General features: G+C 44.9%; 1 protein-coding gene across 13 annotated transcripts in view; it reads right to left on the bottom strand.

Annotated features, from left to right (window-relative positions):
- Positions 1–22,004, bottom strand: part of FHOD3 (formin homology 2 domain containing 3) — a 393,487-nt gene that overhangs the window by 214,163 nt on the left and 157,320 nt on the right. For all 13 annotated transcript variants that reach the window (XM_059707132.1, XM_059707122.1, XM_059707123.1 and 10 more), the window contains exons 4-5: positions 7,658–7,725; positions 1,620–1,725 (exon numbers count right to left, since the gene is read on the bottom strand). In XM_059707132.1, the coding sequence (XP_059563115.1) occupies positions 1,620–1,725; positions 7,658–7,725 (174 nt within the window). The remainder of the gene's footprint in view (positions 1–1,619; positions 1,726–7,657; positions 7,726–22,004) is intronic.

Raw genomic sequence — 22,004 nt, 5'->3', positions numbered from 1 at the left:
TTGAACCAGTGTGAATGGGACAGGAGGGTGAGAATCGAGGCTTGCACCATCTCCTCAGACACAGAAAGACAGCTGCATTGAAAGGCAACAGTGCAGGACAATGTTCTGGTTAATTTGTCTACATATCCCAGAGAAGTTTCCACAGAAATGTTTTAATTATATTGAGGACAGAAATCCTTCAGCTCACCAATAGAGCCTGTCTACTGACAACTTGTCATGAGGATCCATCACACACCCAGGAAAAAACGGAAGTTCAACAAAATGAGACAACTCCTTCGTCTCACAAACACCATGAACTAGAAAAGCCAGAAGCTGCGGGGCTCTCCCACACACACACATTTGGCATTTACCAAAGGAATGGGAACCACTCACACTGACTTGAAAACGTGTCCTTAATTTTTTTTGTAATGAGCCCTAGGTTTTCTATTTTGCTTTTGCCTTTTGTGACAGTGGTTCTCCATGATTAGGGAAAAGGGAGCACTCAGGGTTCAGTGTGCTGGGTATCGGCACAGAACATCAGGACACGTCTCAGGGTAAAACGCAACCGGAACTGTGGCGGACAGCTCCATTTTGCCTGTCTCCTACTAACCATGGACACTCGATATTAAATCACCCATTCCATGTATTTTTCCTTCATCCGGGGGAAAGGAAAGGAGGGTTTTTCCTTAGATGATCACAGAAGAGGGACACGTGCAGAAGAGGAGCCTGCATTGATCTTGCTGTGCCCCTGTGCCTGGGCACGACCCCAGTGTGAACACACACCAGAGAAACTGATTTTATTAGCTCCTTGCATCTCAAATTTTTCAGCTGCAAAATTAAGATAATATTAAACTATGTTAAGTTTCTCTTATTATAGGTCAAAACTATTGATAACAGTGATTTCATATGGTCCAACCTAGTAATTCCTACCTTAAAACATTCACAGGTTTTCTTATAGGATCAAATAAAATTGGGATTTATATGAAGGTGCATCAAAAAAAAAACCCTGTAACTATGAACAGAGCATTAACTTTATGAGCTGGAAAAATAATCAGCACTCCCAACTCCACATGTGCATTGCTTTATAGAAATGAAATCATGGAGGTAGATATCAGAATCATTCCTTATAATGCAAATTCCTGGGTGCACCCCAGACATACCGAGTCAGGAGCAGAAGGACCTGCCCGGCGAGGAATGTGGACTCTGACACATGCTCTGGTGGTAACTCAAGTTGGAGGAAATACTTTTCCCAGGAAATAAATGGGCCTCTTTGGATTTGGGTGGCTTTCTGCAGAAATGCAGACTTTGCCCAAGCCCACTTAGTATGTCCCCTTCTTCACCGTAAAAGAGATTATAAAGAACCTAGCTCATACATCCTTTTTTCTTAATAGCCAGAAAAGACTTCATATGAAAGTCAGTAAAATTAGCTCAGTCACTAATTCCTAAAAATTGATGAGACTTGATGAAGGTTTCATCTTTTGCCACCAGGTGGTTTCATCATCTTACTCCTAATCCAAGCCTTTTAAAAAGTTCTGGGTGTTGAACTTCCTGGAGGACACCCCCCCCCCCCCCCCCGCCTGCCGCCCCAGAGACCTCCCTTGCAGCAGGGGCTGGCTGCTGCACGGCCCGTGGGAACTTACCCCTCAGGATGTAGTTCTGATAGTTCTGGTCGGCCTCAGCTCCCACCTTGATCAAACAGGTCAGACCTTCAGCCACCACAAATTCATGCACCAAATCCTTGTCATCCTGGCAGGAGAGGAGAGGGGGAAAAAAAATAACTGATAAACAAAATAGATCCAGAGACATAGAACCATGGAACAGACTGACAAGTTTCAGAAGGAAGGTGAAGGTGGGGGGTTGGGGGGGGGGCGTGGCTGAGATTAACCAGGGAACTTATATGCATACTAGAGGCTCGGTGCATGAAATTTGTACATGGGTAGGGTCCCTAGGCCTGGCCGGCAATCAGGGCCCATCTGTGAGGCGACTGGCAGGGAGATCGGGGGACCCCCACTGGCACCTGCCTTGGCTGGCCTGGGGCCTGTGGGCTGAAGGCAGCTCTTGCGTTGAGCATCTGCTCCCTGGTGGTCAGTGTGCGTCATAGCGACCTGTCATTCCACCGTTTGGTTGACTTGCATATTAGGCTTTTATTATATAGGCTATGCATAGCACAGGGACACAGACAATAGTGTGGTGAAGGCTTGGTAGGGGCAAGTGTGGGGAGGAGGGAGTCAATGGGAAAAAAAAAAACAACAACAAAAACCAAGGGGACATCTGTAATACTTTCAACAATAAAGATAAATTTTTTTAAAAAGACACATGAAGAAAAAAGAAAAAAAAAGGCTTCAAATCCTGTCCCAGTCCATCCTCCATGCAGACTGTGCTGTTAAAACTATGCACAGGCCTTTGAAGCCAGACCGACCCCTGAGCTTGTTCTGCTCTATTCAAATGAAGCATCTCAACTGCTGCCAGAGGAATTTTACAACCAGTCTTCGCATTGTTGTTTGCCAAAGACCAAGGATTGCCTTCTGGGCAATCTAATAAAGATAAAGCAAGCGAATCCCTGACTGTCAAGAATATTTATAGTGTTCTGTTTCTCATTCTTCAGAAACCAGCAGGCTCTGCACCCTCATGGGTCCCTAGGCACGGGCCACATGAAGCTTGCTGGGTTTAACAGCGGGAACCTCCAACAGCAGCACAGACCATCAAGTGAAGGGTTCAAAACCCCCTGTGTATTCCACAGGACAGTCCTTAAGGCCTTGTAAATGGTACCAGAAGGTAAGGAAGCAGACCCTCCATCTCCTGAGCTATGGGCTTGTCAGACCAGCAGGAGGCAGAGCGCAGTTGCCCGCATGTATCTGGAGCAGCGTGCCACCCCTCAAAAGAGCCACCGTGGGTGGCCTGCAGACCTGCTCACAGAAGGCAGGCCAGGCAAGGAACCTCAGGGTCATCGACTCGGTGGTTCACAAAGAGAGGTCTCCAGACCCATGGGGAGCAAGAGGGTCACCTGGGAACTTGTTAAAAATGCAAACGCCCAGCTCCATTCCTGACTTACTTGATAGGAAAGTTTGCTGTGGGGCCCACGGACCTGTGCCTACCACGCCCTCCACGTGATTGGAAGGTGCCCTCCAGGTGACTGGGAGGTGCTCAGATGGGCCTCAGCCCACTTCGGATCATCTGGGAGCTTTGAAAAGGAAGAGGAAGCAGGACCCTTCCCCGGAGGACTTAACCAGAATTTCTGGAAGTGAGGCCCAGCTTTGCTATTACTGAATTCCCCAGGAAATCCTAAAGGCTGGCCAGTTCAAAAACCACTAATCTAATCCTACCTTCTCTTTATAGATAAAGACTCAAGAGTGACAAACAGTGGCCACGTCACCTATGTCCACCAGCCCTCCCCTGCCCTCCCCCAGTGCACTCTATCCTGTAGTAGCCACCTCTACCGTATGGAAATGTAGGAGAGGGATCCTTCTTCTGCTGCTGTGGGAGATTCCCTCAATCGGACAGTGCCTTGTCTCAAACACAACCAGGATAAGGCTGGAACATTCTTCTTCAATTATAACAACAGAGCAAAACTAAAAAACCTCAGTGATGTAAATAGTAGAAAGCTTAATGGAATAATGAAAGGTTATTCTTCTAGGAATGGTCAGCAACCCTGGTTGATCTCCAGAAAAGAAAAAATAATGTAGACGAACTGGCACAATTCTCCAGTCTCTCTGTTAAATCAGCCCCTCATTTGGATTTTACGGCATTTTCCAATTATATGGCTGGAGGACGTGAGCTCAATGTGGGCAGGCCAGGCATGGGCTCCCTCTGAACCAAGAAAGCGCTCTCAGTGTTCAGAGGGCACCGGGGGAGGGGGAGCAAGGCTTGTGCCCCAAAGGTAATGAGAGACAGCTGTGTTAGCTCAGACTTTAAGATAATCATAGCTTTGGAAAGCAAGAGAAAATGGGACAGTATCATGAGTTTTTGGAAAATTACTTTACACTCCTATGTATAAAGGAAATAAAAAATAATTCTCTCTCCATCCATATCCTTTTCCACCAGCATATGTGAAAAGTGAACATTTAGATGAGCTCATGTCTAGTCAGAAAGTTTTTCCAAGCGTGTAACAAATGTTTATTACTTTAACTAAAACTAGATTCACACATGACTTCATGGTGAAAAAGTGAGAACAAGCTCTCAAGAAACCACTCAAGCTAATCACTAATATTAATATCGAGCTGACTGTCTGGGAAAGGTACCTAGAAAAAACACTGGACAGAGGAGATGGTGTTTATAAAAATAATTCAGAACCCAAAGTAAAATGTATGCACATATGTAGATAAGGCACTTTAGGAGCTAAAAATGTATGGATAATAAATGTGGAGAGTATCTTCAAATCGGCAATGTACTAGATTTTAAACACATATCCTAAAATATACAGGCACTAATAAGTCGTTCTTGAAACAACAAGAATGAAATCAAAATGTTCACACTAACGAATAAGTGACTATCACTGCATTTCAGAATTTTCTATAAGAGCCATTATATTTTCTATAATGACCTGTGGTCATTCTTTAATGCCTATTAGTCAAGGAATATGCAACGCAATCCAAATGGGCAATGGCTCAAGTTTTTGTTGTTGTTGTTGTCTACCCGCTAATTCCAGATAGAACCTCCACATCTAGAAAACACAAGGGATGATGGAGAGGCAGGCTCATGGGTGTGAGAAGTGATCGAGGTCTCAGACAACTTGCAACCTGTGTAACCCATTCAATCCCCAAGGCATCCTTGCTCTGTGGTTTACAGCTATTTTGAGCATACGTGGGTGGTCTTCCAGACAGGTTATAAACTTCTGATGGCAAACACCTTCTCCCTTGCCTACGAGGTATGGACAAAGGCTGCTCAAAAATATTTGTTTAACGAATAAACAGTAGAAACAGCGTCGCTGAGAATCCAGAGCCAACACTACAGAGCAGGCGTGGTGAGGGGATGTGCAATAAGACCCCAAACATATTTGTTTTATTTTTTTTTTAACTTTTCACCATAGAAAACTTTAAACATATACAAAATAAGACAGAATAATTTAGTGAACCCCCTGGTGCCAATCAAGTCATACCAATCCTGTTTCTTCTGTCACACCTCCAGTCTGCTATCACATTAATTTGAAGCAAATCCCAGACATCACATCATTTAATCCATAAGTATTCCAATATGTATCTCCAAAATAGGAACTCTTTAAAATTATGTACCCATAATAAAAAAAAATTAATGCTTTCTTATGTTATCAAATGTCCAGTCAGTGACCAGATTTCTGTCTCATAAATACTGTTTTCTTACAATTTGTGTCAGGATCCAAATAAGATCCACATGTGGCAATTAGTTGATATAAATTTTAAATGTCTTTTAATTCGTCTCTCTTTTTTTCCCCTTGAAATTTATGTGTTGAAGAAAGTAGGTCATTTGCCCACAGTGTGGGTTTTGTTGATTACACGCCTATGGTGTAGTGTAACAAGCACCTCGGTCCTAGATCATTTATTCATTGGTTATTGCACATAGAGCGTGATCAGCTGCAGGGTTGACTTTGTTGGCTTGACCACATCATTGATGGTAGTGTTTCCATGACGACGCACATAGCATCTGGTTGTTTCTCATCACTGTCACATCAGCAGCTCTGGCTGCTCAAGACCTATCTATCTATTCATTCATTAGGGGTTGTAAAATCAGGGTATTCTAATTCTATCACTCCTTATTACTTCTTAGCTAGAATATTTTTATACATAAAATTTGACTTCAACTACTGTTTGATTATCCTAAAGTTCACATAGGAAGAGGTAAATATGAGATTCTAAAACTTCACCCATTTTCAAAAGTATGAGCTGGACGCAAGCATTTTCCAATGGTGGGCAATCCATTAGGTTTATTTTTTCTAGTATCATGATGAACTCATCAATGCGAACACTTGATGTGTTTTAATTCATTGAAATTATCATCCTTATTGGTACTTACATTGTCCCATCTTTGACCAGCCAGTGGGAGACTCTTTTGGCAATAGTCCTAGTAGTATTTGACAGCTTCCTTGCTATCCATATAAAAGGCTCCAAGTTTATTTTACCCATTTCCTTCTCTAGACTTAGAATTAGCTATTTCTCCAAAGAGCTCTGCTTCTTTTCAGTATTTTAAGACCACAGTCTTGCTGCTTTGGTTGCTTTTTGGCTAATGGATTGATCAGTGCTTTTAGTCCTTTTCCATAAACAGAGCTAGAAATATGATTATTTGCTTGTTTGATTGTTAAAATAATATACAACATGAGCTCAGTCTGACTTTTCCAATTCAGGAATACAGAGCTTTTAACCTAACCTCTTCTACCTTTCTATCTTCTTTCTACCTCACACCAAGAATCCCAAGCCCTAAGAACTCTAAGAATGACAAAATTGGGATAACTATACACTCACACAGTCTCAGAATAACGATATCAACACTACTACCACCACCACCATGATTATTGTAAACATGAAAACAGTTCCTTTGTGTGTGTGTGTGTGTGTGTGTGTGTGTGTGTGTGTGTGTGATTCAAGATGCACAAATTACAGTATTTTAAAGTCACTTAGAATAGCTCTTCTCTGTGTGGTTCTGCCATCAACTGGATACTCAACAAGGGGAACACAGGTTTTGAAAGAAGTCAAAACTGAACAACAGAAACACAGACAGACAGAGGGACTGCAGGAGTCAGGGTGAGGAGGGGCATGGGTGTGGCCTCTGGGGACACAGTGGAAGTCCAGCTCCCGCAGTCAGGAATCTGAGTTTGAGAGAGGACGTCATGGAGGGTGAAGAAGTTCCGCTTTGTTCATCTAAGGAGCAGGGATACACAGATGGATATGTGGGAGGTGGAGCTTTGGGACAATTAGTCAGTGAAGCACTGACTAAATTAGAGACAGAGAGGACAGAAGACAGACATCTGTTTAGACCATCCCGGTTGCGCAGCCCATTCATTGATTGCTTAAGTGGCACCAGACACTGTGCGAGGCCTCAGAGACCCAGCGATGGAACACAGCGAGCTCCCAGATGACTGGACTCACACAAGTACCCGAAGTATCTAAGTTCCATACTTGATGTAAGTCCAGAGGACATCAGGGGTATTCAGAGGGACCATGACTGTGGAGAGGGGTCATTTACTTTGGGGAAAGGTTCTCTGACAGAAGGAGATACCAGCAAGGAAACTGAGAGACGCAGAGAGTAGATTTGGGTTGGGGGACAATGCATTCTGGGATAAAAGCACTAGGTCTAGGGGCAAAGGTGCAAAAGAGAGAAGGCACAGATGGCTCCCAGAATGCAATCACAGGTGGAACTTAGGATTCAGCCAAGGACAGCAAAGTGTGAACAGAAGACAGATCCAGAAGGGCCTTGATGTTATACTGAGAAATCCAGAAGTAATCCAGAAGGCTACGAGGAACCAGCAAGAGAATGACACCCTCAAACCCTCTGGTGGGAAGCAGGAGAAAAGATGGAGCTGGGGAGGACCAAAAGCAAGCAGTGCCTGTAGACAGCTGTTTTAATTTTTCTGAGATGTGCACCCTGAGGGCAATGACAAGACAGGTTTACACTGAGGCAGACAGTAATCAATAAAAGGTATACCCTGGTCTGTATCTCATACCATAGCAATGCAAAAACAGAACCCAAGAGCACTTTCTTCCTCTCTTACCTGAAATATCTGCTTCAGGGAGAAAAGGGCCCTTCTTAAATCTCGCCCGCTGGAGTTGTACAGTTTTTCTGAAAGAAAGAAACAACATGTAAAATTAACTTAATTGATTCAACAGACAGTAAAAACACAGAGAGGATATGAACAATTACAGAATTTCCACTGGAAAGGTGAGTAAACCGAATCCATTTCATTTAGGATACAGGCCTCACCTCCAATAGAGCAAAAACAGTCTGGGCTGTTATGGGGGGGCCCTGGGGAGTTATAGAGAATGATACCCAGATTTGCACCCTCGGCCAACACCCTCCCTCTCTCCAGCTCTCTATGTCCAGCTATTTATAGATGATTACACTTCATGGTGAACTATACCTAAAAAATCACAGCTAAAACTGAATTCACCCTCCACCAGCCTCCTTCCTTGCCTCACAGCCCCTGTCCCACCATGCTCTCCGGCGCCAGTATAAATCATTCTGCAACTGGGCTGAGAAAGCCTTTCAGTGCCGCCTTTTTCCCTGGGGGCTGATGGTCGCCTCAAGAGACCCAAGGGAAGATGGTGGCCCTCAGAATGGACTGGCTTCTTCGATGACAGGAGCCCAGCTGCAGCTGTGCCAGTCCCTGAGCTCTCACTCATGTTCAAGGATGGGCCCTGGCTCTGAGCAAGGCAGGTGGAGGAGCCCTGGCTCTATATTCACTGGTTCAAAATTCCTTCCAACTTCTACAACCACACTATTCAATGGATCACATTTAACATTTCCTGGTTACACCGTGCCCGGCTAGCTCAGTCGGTAGAGCATGAGACTCTTAACATTTCCTGGTTAGGCCAGGCCTTGTGAATAAGAAAGTGAACTTGACCCAGGACTTGGCCTCCCAAGGTCACAATGCAACAGGATAAACAGGTGAGTAATCCAAAATTACTAGCAGAGAGAGTACCTCTTAATAAGGTAAGGAGGCTTGCATTAGACTTTCTGCCATGTACCACCAGACAACAAGCAGAACTCTGCCTTCCATGGATTCACAACATCACCTCCGTCTCTTAGTTACCAGCAATCTGTCATGGCGTCTGATTCTTAGGAATGAGAACAACGGTTAGTTGTGTCCTGACTGTTAAGGTTTTAGTACTTTGTGCCATTGTCGAAACAATCCCTTTTTTAAAAAATAAGGATTAAGCATATTAGAAAATAATTAGCTGAGAATGACAATATGTTGTTGAGGATTTTTGCACCTATATTCATGAGCAATATTGATCTGCAGTTTTCTTATAATAGGGTTGACATTGAGGCAATGCTGACCTCTTCGGTTGGAAGTATTCACTCCTTTTCTACTTTTAGAAAGAGTTTGTGTAGCCTTAGTGTTATTTCTTCCTTAAATATTTGGCGGAATTCTCCAGTGAAGCCACCTGGGGCTGAAATTTTTTTATTGTTGGAAAGTTTTCATCTATAAATTCAATTTCTTCTATTAAGATAGGGCTATTCTGATTATCTATTTCTTTTTGAATGAGCTTGGTGATTTGTGTTTTTCAAGGAATTTCTCTATTTCACCTTAGTTATTAAATGTATAGGCATAAATCTGTTCATAATATTCCCTATTATCCTTTTATTGACTATAACAATCTCCTTTTATCTCTGATATTGGTAGTCTGTTACTCCTCTCCTTTTCACTTGGTTAATTTGGCTACAGCTGTATCAATCGTATTGATCTTTTCAAAGAATCAGCTTTTTATTTCATTGTTTTTTCCATTGCTTTTCTGATTTCTATTTTACTGATTATTTTCTTCCTTCTGCCGACTTTTGGTTTAATTTGCCTTTTATTTTCCAGTTTCCTAAGATGGAAACTTAAATAATTGATTTATACCTTTCTTCTGTTGTAATGTAAGTATAAAATGCTATAAATTTCTGAGCACTGCTTTACCTACATTCCACAAATTTTGATATATCATGTTTTCATTTTCATTCGATTCAAAATTAAATGAAGTTTGCATATTTCATTCAATTCAAAAGGGAATAACTTAATCCTTTAATTTTTGTTTGAACTATGATATAGTACGATGTTGCTTAACTTCCAAATATTTGGAGATTTTCCAGAGTTCTTTGTGTAACTGATATTTTAGTTTAATTGCTCAATGTTGAGAACTTTACATTTCAATTACTTAAATTTATTAAGGTTGATTTTATGGCCCAGAATTTTTTTTATCTTGGTAAATGTCTAATGTACACATGAAAAAAAAATTGTATTCTGCTGTTATTGGGTGGACTGTTCCATAAATACCCACTAGGTCACACTGAATGACAGTGTTGCCTAGGTCTTCTATTCTTACTGAATTCGTGTTTACCCATTGAAATCAGCTATTATCGTGGATTGTCTATTTCTTCTTTCAGCTTTATATGTTTTGCTTTAGGCCTTTGAAGTTCTGTTGGTAGGTGCACTCACAGTTAAGGTTGCTATGGCTTTCAGGAGAACTGACCTATACCATTATGTGATGCCTCTCTTCCTCAATATTTCTTGTTTAAAGCCTACTTTTCTAATATTTTCTAATGTTAATATGGTCAGTTAGTGTGTGGTTAGTGTTTTCAGGGTGTATTTTTTCCCATCCTTTTATATTTAACCTGTCTGTGTAGGGTTTCTAGGACATGTGTTTGAGACTTGTTTCTATCCAATCTGACAATCTCTATCTTTTAACTGGTCTGTATTCACTGTGTTTTTAGCCTCTAGTACAGTGGTTCTCAACCTTCCTAATGCCGCGACCCTTTAATACAGTTCCTCATGTTGTGGTGACCCCCAATTTCATTGTTACAAATTGAACATAATTAAAACGTAGCGATTAATCACAAAAACAATATGTAATTATATATGTGTTTTCTGATGGTCTTAGGCAACCCCTGTGAAAGGGTCATTCAACCCCCAAAGGGGTCGCGACCCACAGGTTGAGAACCGCTGCTCTAGGACATCACCAATGATTCCTTCGGTGGCACTGAACAGAGACCCCCAGGGAGGCCTGGCCGTGCGTCTTCCCCTTTGATGAGAAACCTCCTTGTACAAACACCAATGATATCTTTAAGTGGAACCAAAAAAAACCTCTCCCCCTTCTTTTTTTGCCATGACTTTTAATTAAAACAAACTAGAATTTCTACTCAGGAAGTAAGTACTTTGCATTCCAATAGTCTTTAATTTTTAAAAAATACTTACAATGATCTCTTTTACTTCAATAATTGTTGATTCCAAACAATGCTGAATAATAAAATAGTATGGTTCCCAAATAATAATTATTTCTTTTATGTGAGAAAATTAACACTACAGACTTCAGAGAGAGATTCACAGATTTTCATACAGGTTTTTGTTCTTTTAAGACATTGCGGACAGATCACGAGAATTCTCGCTTCATATTACACAGTGTTTTACAAAGTATCATACTTTAAAAAGATATTAGCTTGTAAGAACATGTAATAAATAACTTCAAAATGCAATGAGTATTTAAATTTAAAGTGTGCCTTTAACATTTATATAAAACGTTTTTTGTACTCGTCCAATAGAAGCCTATCTGGCCACTGGGTAAAGCTAGCAATAAAACTACTGGCCTGCAATGTGTCAATATCAAAGCTCAAAAGATCAGCTAAACTATATAAGCATATTATGTATTCTGCGTAAATGACCTTTAAAACACTTTGGTTTTCTATTTATTTATTTATTTATTTATTTATTTATTTATTTATTTATTTATTTATTATTTTTTTTAATCCTCCCCGAGAATATATTTTCCCTTGATTTTTCAGACAGAGTGGGAGGGATGGAAGGGGAGAGGGAAAGGAAGGGAGGGAGGGCGGGCCATTGATTGCCACCCACCCAAGCCCCAACTGGCACCAGGGATTGAACCCGCAACTGAGGTTCATGCCCTTGACTGAGAATGGAACTCAAGACCCTTTGGTCCACAGGCTGATGCTCTAACCACTGAGAAAAACCAGCCAGGACTAAAACACTTTGTTTTTTAATTCCATAGCTATAAAGCACTAGATGAGGTCTAAACCAGAAATCCTTCCATCTGGCATCTAAGTTGTAGCTTTTTAAAAAATCTTTCATAAAAATGATAGACAGTGAAGTTTTATTTTTATGGACAAAGATACTCTCTCCCAAAGTACTGCAAACCTTTCTTCTTCCTATCCAACCAACACTTTAACAAATGTCATTAGTTTGTCCCTACATCATATGAGAACATATGGAGCTATCACCATTGTGATTGACATTTAAATGACCAAATACACATTCAAAGAGATATTGCCCCAAACTACTGATTTTTGGAAAAGATAACTGATATTATCTCTCTTCAAAGAACCAATATCATTGTGTAAAATGAAACCACCGTGCTTAATTAAAACAAATTTTTCATCTATTTTAAAAGCATAGTGATAGCAAAAAGCCGCTATACCCTACCTGGCTTGTTGATTCTTATTTTAAAATTTAAATTATAGTTGACATGCAATATTGTATTAGTTTCAGGTGTACAACATAGTGATCAGGCATTTATGTACCTTAGAAAGTAATCACCATGCTAAATCTAATAGCCATCTGTCACTGTACATAGTCATTACAATATTATTGACTATATTCCCTATGCTATACATTACATCCTCATGACTAATTTTATAACTGACAATTTGTACTTCTTAATCTCCTTCACCTTTTTGCCCCTCCCCCCACTCTGTGCCATCTGACAGTCATCAGTTTGTTCTCTGTATCTATGTGTTTGTTTCTGTTTAATTTTGTTTGTTCGTTTGTTTTGTTTTGTTAGAGTCACCATATAAGTGAAATCATGGTATCTATCTATCTCTACCTGACTTATTTCACTTAGGTTCACCCATGTGGTCATAAATGGCAAGATTTCCTTCTCTTTTTTGGCTGAGAAATATTCCACATCTTCTTTATCCAGTCATCTACCAACAGCTAGGTTGCTTCCCTCTCTTAGCTGTTGTAAATGATGCTGCAATGAACACAGGGGTATATATATCTTTTCAAATTAGTGTTTTCATTTCTTCAGATAAATGCTGGAAGTGGGATTGCTGAGTCATATGGTGGTTTTCCTTCTAAATTTTTGAGGTGGCTGCACCAGTCTGCAATCCTCACCAGCACTTATTCTTTGTAGTCTTTCTCATAATAGGCACTCTGGCACAATGAGATCTCGTTGTGGTTTTTATTGTATTTTCCTGATGGTTAGTGATGTTAAGCATCTTTTCGTGTGTCTGTGGGCCATCTGTATGTCTTGTTCTGTTGATTTTAACATGCATTTTAGGAGACACCACAATTTACCAAGAGGTTAGGAAGGACTAGGGATGGAGGATGTTGGTAAATGACATATAATTTGTCATTTTATGAGAGGCACAATTCCTGCTGGTAGAAAAGGAGCCAGCAGATGTTTTGCCACTGCAGATATTACAGTCAAACCAAAGACTGCTGATAGCCCTTTGATGTGGCTCAAGAGCAGCCTCCATCAGCCAAAGGAGAAGCATTCCTTTCCACAGCCTAGTCCTGGCTTCCTTGCTGCTGGGTTTTGTAGCCTGCAGCTTTCACTGCTGAGTTCAAAGAACTGACTGTTCCATTTGTGTTGCATCCTGGAACACCCTACAGAAAGTCAGACTCTCCATGGCTGTGTGAAGGGCTCACCTAGGAACAAACTACAAATTGGTAGTACAAAATAGTTATGGAATTATAAAGTACAGCATAAGAAATAAAGTCAATAACATTGTTACATATATATATATATATATATATATATATATATATATATATATATATATATATATAGCTAATATGCTAATGTCCATCCTACTGGTAGCTCTGACACGCACTGACCACCAGGGGGCAGGCGCCCAATGCAGGAGCTAGGAGCTGCAGTGACTTGGCAGCGGTGGTTCTAGGGTGATGCACCCAGAAACCAAAGAGGAGGGAGCCTGATTCCTCATAGGGCCGCGTGATTCCACCTTCGGCCATGGGTTATGTTGTTGCTGGGGCACTGTGGGCCCTGAATCTGGTTTACTGCACACTTGCATTTGCCTTCCACACCCTGTACGACAGCAACTTTGCAGAGTGCCCTCTCATACTCCAGGACACCTCAGGGGATGTCAGAGAGCCGGTTTCAGCCCGATCCCCGCAGACCAGGCCAAGGGACCCCACTTGCCAGAAGGACCCCACTCACTCCACAGACACCCTTCGAGCCACGGTGCCACCCCAGGTGCGGCTGGCCAGGGAGGAACCTCGGGAGGTTGGCTCCAGGGCATGTTCTGCCCATCTCACCCAGTCCTGCCCCGCCAGCCACCTTCTAATTAATTTCCTTTCAATGTGCATGAATCTGTGCACCAGGTCACTAGTAACTATATATGGTGCCAGGTGAAAATATAGGGGGAAACACTTTGCAAAGTATATGATTGTCTAACAATTATGCTGTCTACCTGAAAGTAATACAATATAATGCTGAATGCAGAAAACAAAAGCAAAAAAAGTAGGGCTGGAATCAGGTTGGAGTCCCAAAGTTTTGTCATTCTCCTGAGCTTTGAGGCTGCCAGGTGGGAGGTCTGCACAGAAGGCCCCTCTCCCACCAGCACAACCCTGAGGAGTGGCCATAGCTAAGACTGCAGGACAGTGGTTCTCAACCTGTGGGTCTCGACCCCTTTGGCGGTCAAATGACCCTTTCACAGGGGTCGCCTAAGACCATCCTGCATATCAGATATTTGCATTACGATTCATAACAGTAGCAACATTACAGTTATGAAGTAGCAACGAAAATAATTTTACGGTTGGGTCACAACGTGAGGAACTGTATTTAAAGGGCCAGAAGGTTGAGAACCACTGCTGCAGGAGATCCAGGGGAGAGGTGGGGCCAGGGCCAGCAGCTGGGAAGATGCTGGGGGATGGATTATATCACCAGCAGAGCTCATGCTTGGCAAATAAATGGATTTGGGCATTTATTCCCCTACCCCTTTCCAAGTTGAATTTACCTGAAGTGAAATCATTTGTGTGGTGTTAGCCTTTGAGTAAAGGGCACTTAGGAGCCTACATTTGGTGGAGAAAAGCGATGTAATCACATCACTTGTTAAAGTCTTCATAACTGCCCTCCCATATTTTCTCTTCACGCTTCTTGCCTTCTAAAATGAAACATGTTCCTTTAAGAGATGCGATCAATGTGTTACACTCTTAACTAGCTTAGAGTCACATGGAGTGGAGGACAAATTAGTTAGAGGCCTCTGGGAACCATCCCCGCTTTGCTGTCAGGAAGGTCCCATGCCTCCTGCTCAGCCAGAAGCGCGATGAAGAAAACCTCGGTGTGTGGGGAAAGAAAGTCCAGGACATTAGAAGAAACCAGTGAAAAAATTAGAAGCAATTTGCATCGGCAAAAGAATGTAGACAGGAGGAACCAAAGGCATCTGTGAGTGTGCTGAGGGGAGCGGAGAGTGAAAGCTACATCTAGAGCATGCTCTCAGGCTGTTGAAATCACTGACTTTAAAACTAACCATGACAACACATCCTTCTCTCACCAACTATCAAACACATTAACCAAGAAGCATGTGGACCAAGACCCCAGAGGCCCTCCTCAGTACAAGGAGACAATAACTCTCCTTTTGCCCCCGGGCTTCTACAAAAGACATCCCACTGAGGAAACAGATTTATTCCTAGGCAAAATGCCCATGCCTCGATTTAAAAATCTGTTTAGACAATATAATCATCATGATTTTTCAGGTGCAGCCACACGAGTGAATTCCTGCTTTGCTAGGCTGTAGCTGCGTGACATTTGCTTTCAGACTCACAGTGAGAGAGGGCCGGTGGAGAACAGCTCTGTGGAATGACAGCCAGCAGAAAGCCGGTGGCCCAGCCCGGGGTCTGCTCCTTACCCTGCCAAGAAGCCCACAGCCCAGTCATTGTCAGAAGCATTCCACTCTGGAAATTCTTCCCATGAGTTCAAATGAGCCACGTGGTACTCTGAGGACTGGAAGTACAGCCCATTGCACCCTGCAACTGTGCTTCAGTATTGCATGTGGATACAGTGGCACAGGGGGAATGTTATTTTTCAGTGAAAACCCTGCTTAGTCGGCTTTTGGAAATATCTTTCTCCAGTGGTTTTTAAGGTTTGGGCATCACAGACTCATTTGAAAGTCATATACAAGCCACAACATGATGTTCAGACACACACAATGTTAGTGCTTCCTGTGGGTCTTCAGGAAATTTTTAAGGACGGCAAGTAAGAATCCTTGATCTAATCCAATATCCTTTCACAGAGGAAGAAACTAAGGCTGGAGAAGTGACATCATTGCTGGCCCCAGCGCTGGGATGGTCTCAGAAGAGGGGAGGGTAACTGAACTAGGCCAGTGGAAATAGAATTGGCCATACGTTCTGTTTGTACAATAAGAGCAAACACTGGGCCACTGAGAATCACTTCGCATCCTAACCATGACACTCACGTCAGCATGTACATCCAGAGAGCACACGTAGAAAAGCAATGGTTCTGGAGGCGGCCCGTGAGAAGTGGTGACACAGATGAGTAGGGACTGAAGGTGGCCCGCTCCCCCGTTAGTCCAGAGGCAGCCCCTTCAGCCTGAGGGTGAAGAGGCTAAACGTAAAAGAGGACAAGGTAGAGAGACCTGATGAGACAAGCCTGCTTCAGAAGACTGAATTTAAACGCAAATTCCCTTGGAGTACCATCACACTCATAATAGTTGTAACATAATCCTTATAATACTCCTTTACCGATTACTTAGTAAGCACTAGGGTTACAAGGACAAATGAAGACAGTCTCAGCCACCAAGCATTGATGGTGGTCCTGGCCAGTGTCGCTCAGTTGGTTGGGCAGCGTCCTGTGCATCCAAAGGTTGCCGGTTCCATTCCCAGTCAGAGCACATATGGAGGTGGTGGGCTCATCCCTGGGGTGAGCGGGGGCAGGGACAGCTGACCCATGTTGTGCTCTCAGATTGATGTTTCTCTCCCTCTCCCTTCCCCTCTCTCTAAAAATCAATAAACTAAAAAACAAAAAGAGTTGATGGTCTAATTTCCCCAAATGATGCCAATGCCCTGTGAGAAGGTGACGGCATCACTATGGAGCCACCAGAGGGAGGAGCAGAAAGCCTGTGATCCTGGGCCTGAGAGTGGAGATTCAGATGAGGTGACAGCGAACAGACTTCAAAGGCTGAGTGAAAATGAGCCACAGTGAGAAGTGTGTGCAGAAGCGGAAGCTGAGGAAGAGAAAAGAGCAAGCACACAGCCTGGACAGCAGCAGAGGGGAGCGGTGTGTGCAGAAAGGACAGTCACCTCACCATGGCCAGGGCGCCAGCAGGCGGTGGCGGTGACAGCATGGGGCTCGGGATAGACAGCCCAGCTCTGTCGCCTTCTTTAGCTCCCAAAGGGCACAAAGAGCTTTTAGGACCTGGACATCCCAGAGTGCTTCCTTGTATCCCCAGCAGGCAATTCTGGCTCTTTCCCTCTTTTCTTCCTTCCAACCACCAACTACTTGTTGGGTTCCTGGCTGGGCCAGGCAGGGGAGTAAAAAGACAAACAAGGCATGACCTGGTACATAAGCGCAGAGCTGGTGTCAGCGTGGACACGGGTGGGCGCTCTGGGCCTGCGGCAGAGAGGACCATCCCCATGAAAGTGGCAGCCTCCCAGGAGCTATAGACCTGGAGGAGGTACCAGGCTTGAAATTATAGGATTTTGTGCACGCTTCCTTGTCTGTCATCACCATCTTGTCATCACCACCTTGCTGAGCCCCACCCAGCTTCCCAGTTTGTTACCTTGGAAACCACTCTGACAACCGTTCTGCACTGAGGAAAGCAGCCCTGCCCTTCTGGGTCTGAATCATCCCAGGAAACCAGTGCCCTGACTGCGGGAGCTGGCGAGCTTTGGGCCCAGCGAAGTGTACTTCCGCCTGCTCCCACCTTTGCTTGAACAAAAGGGTCCCTTCTCAGAGGCAAAAAGGCCGGGGTCAACTAGTGCAGGCCACCTAATGAAGGGAAATTCTGTCTAAAACACGCCTTCTTTCTTCCAGGATCAAAGAAGAAAGAAGGGTCCTCAGAGACCATCCAGTCCCGTGCCTCCCTCTGTGGAAGAGCCGAGCAGCTGGCCCATCCACCGAGGGGTCAGCACTGCACACCACCCTCTAAAGAGGCTGCTGACCCAGGATCAGGTCATTAGCATCTGAAAGGAGCAACCAGCTGCGTGTCAAACAGGTGTGGGGACCTTTTACTACAGAGGAACTCTGCCTCTGTCTCTATCCCCCGCCCCCACTCCCTCTCTCTCAGTCTCTCTCTGTTTCTCTCTCCCTGTCTCCCCCTTTCTCTCTCCCTCTCTCTCTCTCTCTCCTCTTCTCTCCCCCCACCCCACTGTAAATGCCTGGGCCGTCTCTGTCCTGCCTTCTCCCTCTCCTCTCTTTCTATACTTTCTTCTTCCTTTGTTCTCTTATCTCCTAATTAGGCATCTGGAGAACCTCAAAATATTCACTTTATTTATGGGCTTTTATCATTCCTTGTTTTTATTTTAAAATTAAGTTGAAACATTGAAATGTATATTTTTTTCAACATTACATATATTTCTCTTCCTAGTCCTCTCAACAACAAAGTAGTCCATGGACATGGGCAATAGGGTAGTGAAGACATGGGGGGCACGGGGTAGGGCTGGGAAGATGGGAGTAAAGGGAGGGAAAGGAGAGATAGCTGTAATACTATCAACAGTAACAAATATATTTAAAAAATAAAAATAGAAGCCGCACTGCCTCCGGGTTGGCTTGAGCGCAGGGTGTGTTGCCCCAGAGTGGCCACCCCGCATGGCAACCACAGCCTACAGCTCAGCCCCTCACCCCTGCTGGCAGGGCTCAGGGGGAAGAGAGGTTTCCTACGCAAACTACTCATTGTCTTCTCTCAGCTCTTCTGGAAGCATCCGCAGTCCCTGGTAGTGCCCATGGAAGACCATCCCTCTCAACAATGCCCAACTCTGCTTTACTCTCCAGGGAGCAAATTGAAGAGAAGATACCATCTCAGCACAAGGGCACACCCAGCCCAACAACCCCAGGACGCACGCCGAAACTGTGCGACCTCCTCCCCGGGCACTGACTGTAGCCAGGACTAGCCTCATCTTGGCCTCAGCAGAGCACCCCACCCTCCCCTGCCTCCGCTCACAGAAGCTGCCACCCTGGGCCCCGACCTCCTCCCCTGCCCACCACTGGGGGCCCTGTGTCCTCTTCACGTGCCCTATTGCACTCCCAGCTGGCAAGGTCCCCGCCCTGTACGCTGCACCCTGCCTTGTGCGTGACCCTGACGTGCATGTGGCCTTCTACATCTCTCCCCATCGCCCTGGACGACACCAGCATCTACACCCCTAAACTGATGTTTGCTTTTCAGAAGAGACTCCTCTCTGTGCCTCGGTTTCCTCATGGGTAAAACAGGATTGAAAATGCACATTCCAACATTCAGAAGCCATGAGGCCATGAACACAATAATGTTGGTAAAACATCTGGCAATCTGTGCTCAACGAAGAGTCTTTTCCCTTCTCTCCCTAACCCCCGAGGCTTCCATGACATTTCTAAAAACCAGCCACGGTCCTTCCCACAGTGACTCGTCAGGCCTTTCATAGGCACTGCACTCTGGGCTGGCAAGGCACCTCCTGTCATCTGTCAGGTCCTTCCGACTGTGCTGAGGTCGCCTGACCTCGGACGGCCTGGCTGGGCCCGGGGTGCCTCTCCAAGGCTTGATCATCCCTTGGAGAGATGGCCTCTTCCTGGGGTCAATGGCTCTTGGCAGGGAAAATGGCCACCATCCCTGCCCTCAACACTGTGAGAAAAGAGAAGTGACTGTCCAATCCCTGGAGAGAAGATAAGGATCATTAGCGGGGTCAAAAGGGAACAATCTGGCATCCATCTTCCAGTGAGCAGACAGCTAAACTCAGCAGTTCCCTGACCCACCCCCCGGGGCCAGGCGCTCCTTCAGTATTCTTCAGGGTAGAAGCAGCCCTTCATCGGGCAAGCAGCCCACGGTGCAAACAAAACCGCACCAGAGAAAAGGACTTTCCCAACGACTCTTTTCATCAAAGTTTATTCACCAACCAAGAAGGGAAGGGTTACATCAGTCAGAGAATATAGCATTGCATTTTAACACTTAAGTGCAGCAAACCTTAAATATTGGTTTTGTCTTATAACACATTCAGCTCTGAATTGAGGGTTTCTGCACATCCAGAGGACAATCTTCATCCCAGCTTTCCCCGGGCACTTCCCTTCTGGGTTTATTTCCAGGTGGTGCCAAGGTCCCGTGGAGGGCAAAGCCCAGGATGCCATGAGACTGCGGCGAGTCATCACAGTGAAAACACAAAATGGCTGGACCGTAACCGCTCATCCCCTCTGCTAACAGCCAGGTGAGCCCCACATAGTGGAGAACGTCATTAGGAAACACAGAGGACGTGGCTCCCCTTTCTGGCAGATTTCCACTTCAAGGAAGAGGACAGAAACCTCAGGGACATCAGCACAGTGGCCCCTCCCTTATTCTCTCCGATAAATTCCAAGCCTCCAGTGGATGCCCAAAACCGTGGATAGTACCAAACCTTACACCTATATACACTTTATGGCTTCTCCTGGGCATATCTGAATTGTCAGCATCACTACTCTTGCGCTTCGGAGCCATTATTGAGCAAAATAAGGGTTAACTGAATACAAACACTGCAACTCCATGTCCAGTTGATCTGATTAACCAAGACAGCTACGTGACGAATGGAGGGTAATGTACACAGTATGGATACTCTGGACAAAGGGATGATTCATGTCCCAGGCGGGATGGAGCCAGACAGCACGAGATTTTATCATGCTCCTCAGAACAGTGTTCAATTTAAAACTTACGAGTTGTCTATTTCTAAAATTTTCCATTTAGTATTTTTGGACCACAGTTGATCACGGGTAACTGAAATTGCAAAAGCAAAACCATGGATAAGGGGGCACATTACTGTCTTCCTGAACATATTTTATCAGTATTTCCCAGTGAAATCAGCAATGTGCCTCGCTATAACTCCCCCACTGAATTATGGATCTACAGAATAACAGCGTATAGAGAAGGGGAAGGCAGTCACGTTATGGAGAAGGCATTGCATCCCAGCCTCAAAAATGAATAAAACACAGTGCCCCCATGAAAAACTTAGAATCTAATAAGAGAGACCCACTGATATACACAATGTTTATGCAGGAAGCGACGAAAGAGGGGTGCCCAAGCATCCTGGGAGCTCAGGGAGGCTTCCAGAAGCCCAGATGCCCAGGGAAGATGAGTCAGAGTCACACAGGTGAATAAAAGCAGACACTGCTTTCCAGGCTGAGGGCACAGATGCAACAGACCCACGAAGTGAGAGCGCCTGGTGGTGTTGGGGAACCTGGTAGCCCTGCAATACCAGGGAGAAGAGCCAGGAATGGGCAGTCTCATTTCATCTCTGATTAGACACAGGCATCGGCCATGCTCCTGGTAGGCTGGCGGAGTGTCATTTTCTGGTAGTCACCCAACCGACACTAGGTTCCCAGCTCTGTGATGTTTCACTCAATGTGGATGGTGTCTTGCGATGGTAGTGCCATTTGTTAGCAGATTACAGCACCCCACCTGCCTCGAAGGCCATTTCTCAGGTTGGGGGGATGCTGACTTCCTGTCCCCTCCAGGTTCTGCCTCGGGGGGCAGCTCCACACTGCAGTCCACCTGCTCTCCTGAGTCCGTTCGCGGGAACGCACTGGCAGCCCTGGATCTTCAGGCAGCGGCGCGGAGCAAGGGCAGGAGCAGCTCGAGAGCCGGCTGTGGACTGGGACCAGGACGCAGGTGGGCGCTCTCTCAGTGCCTCCCCCTCAAGTCAACTGGGGTCGGAGCCAAGGGAGCCTTTACAAGAAAAAGTCACAGCCACTGGCCATGGAGAGAAGAAGACAAGCACAAGGGCACCTTCTTCTCACGCTGCAACGCAGTCATCAAATCTCCACGGATCAAGGCAGAGACACCGAGTAAACTTCTAACTGGTATGTGACAATGGTCAGGACATGCAGGTGGGGAAGGGGATTAAAGCACCTTTGCAAGAGATCAAGCTCCGTACACATCACCCCTGGATACAGATGGCAGCTCCCTTGTTCCCGAGGGCAGAAGTGTTTCCAGTAGAAATTCAAGTGAGTGATAAAGGCGGATGGAGGAGGGGCTGGCTCGTCACACCCTCTGTGGGACCCATATCTAGGCGGCAACTCCAGAGGCAGGATATGAGGGTGGGTGGCACTCAGCCAGGGAACCAGGAATGGGAAGCTGCCAGGGTGGCTCCCTTTGGTGCCCCCAGTGTGGTCTCCCTTGGGCTCTGCCCTCAGGCCACACAGACCAGAGCCACAGGCATG

The sequence above is a fragment of the Myotis daubentonii genome, chromosome 8 (genome assembly GCF_963259705.1).
Source record: "Myotis daubentonii chromosome 8, mMyoDau2.1, whole genome shotgun sequence".
NCBI lineage: Eukaryota > Metazoa > Chordata > Mammalia > Chiroptera > Vespertilionidae > Myotis > Myotis daubentonii.
This window is presented reverse-complemented; position numbering and strand designations above follow the sequence as displayed.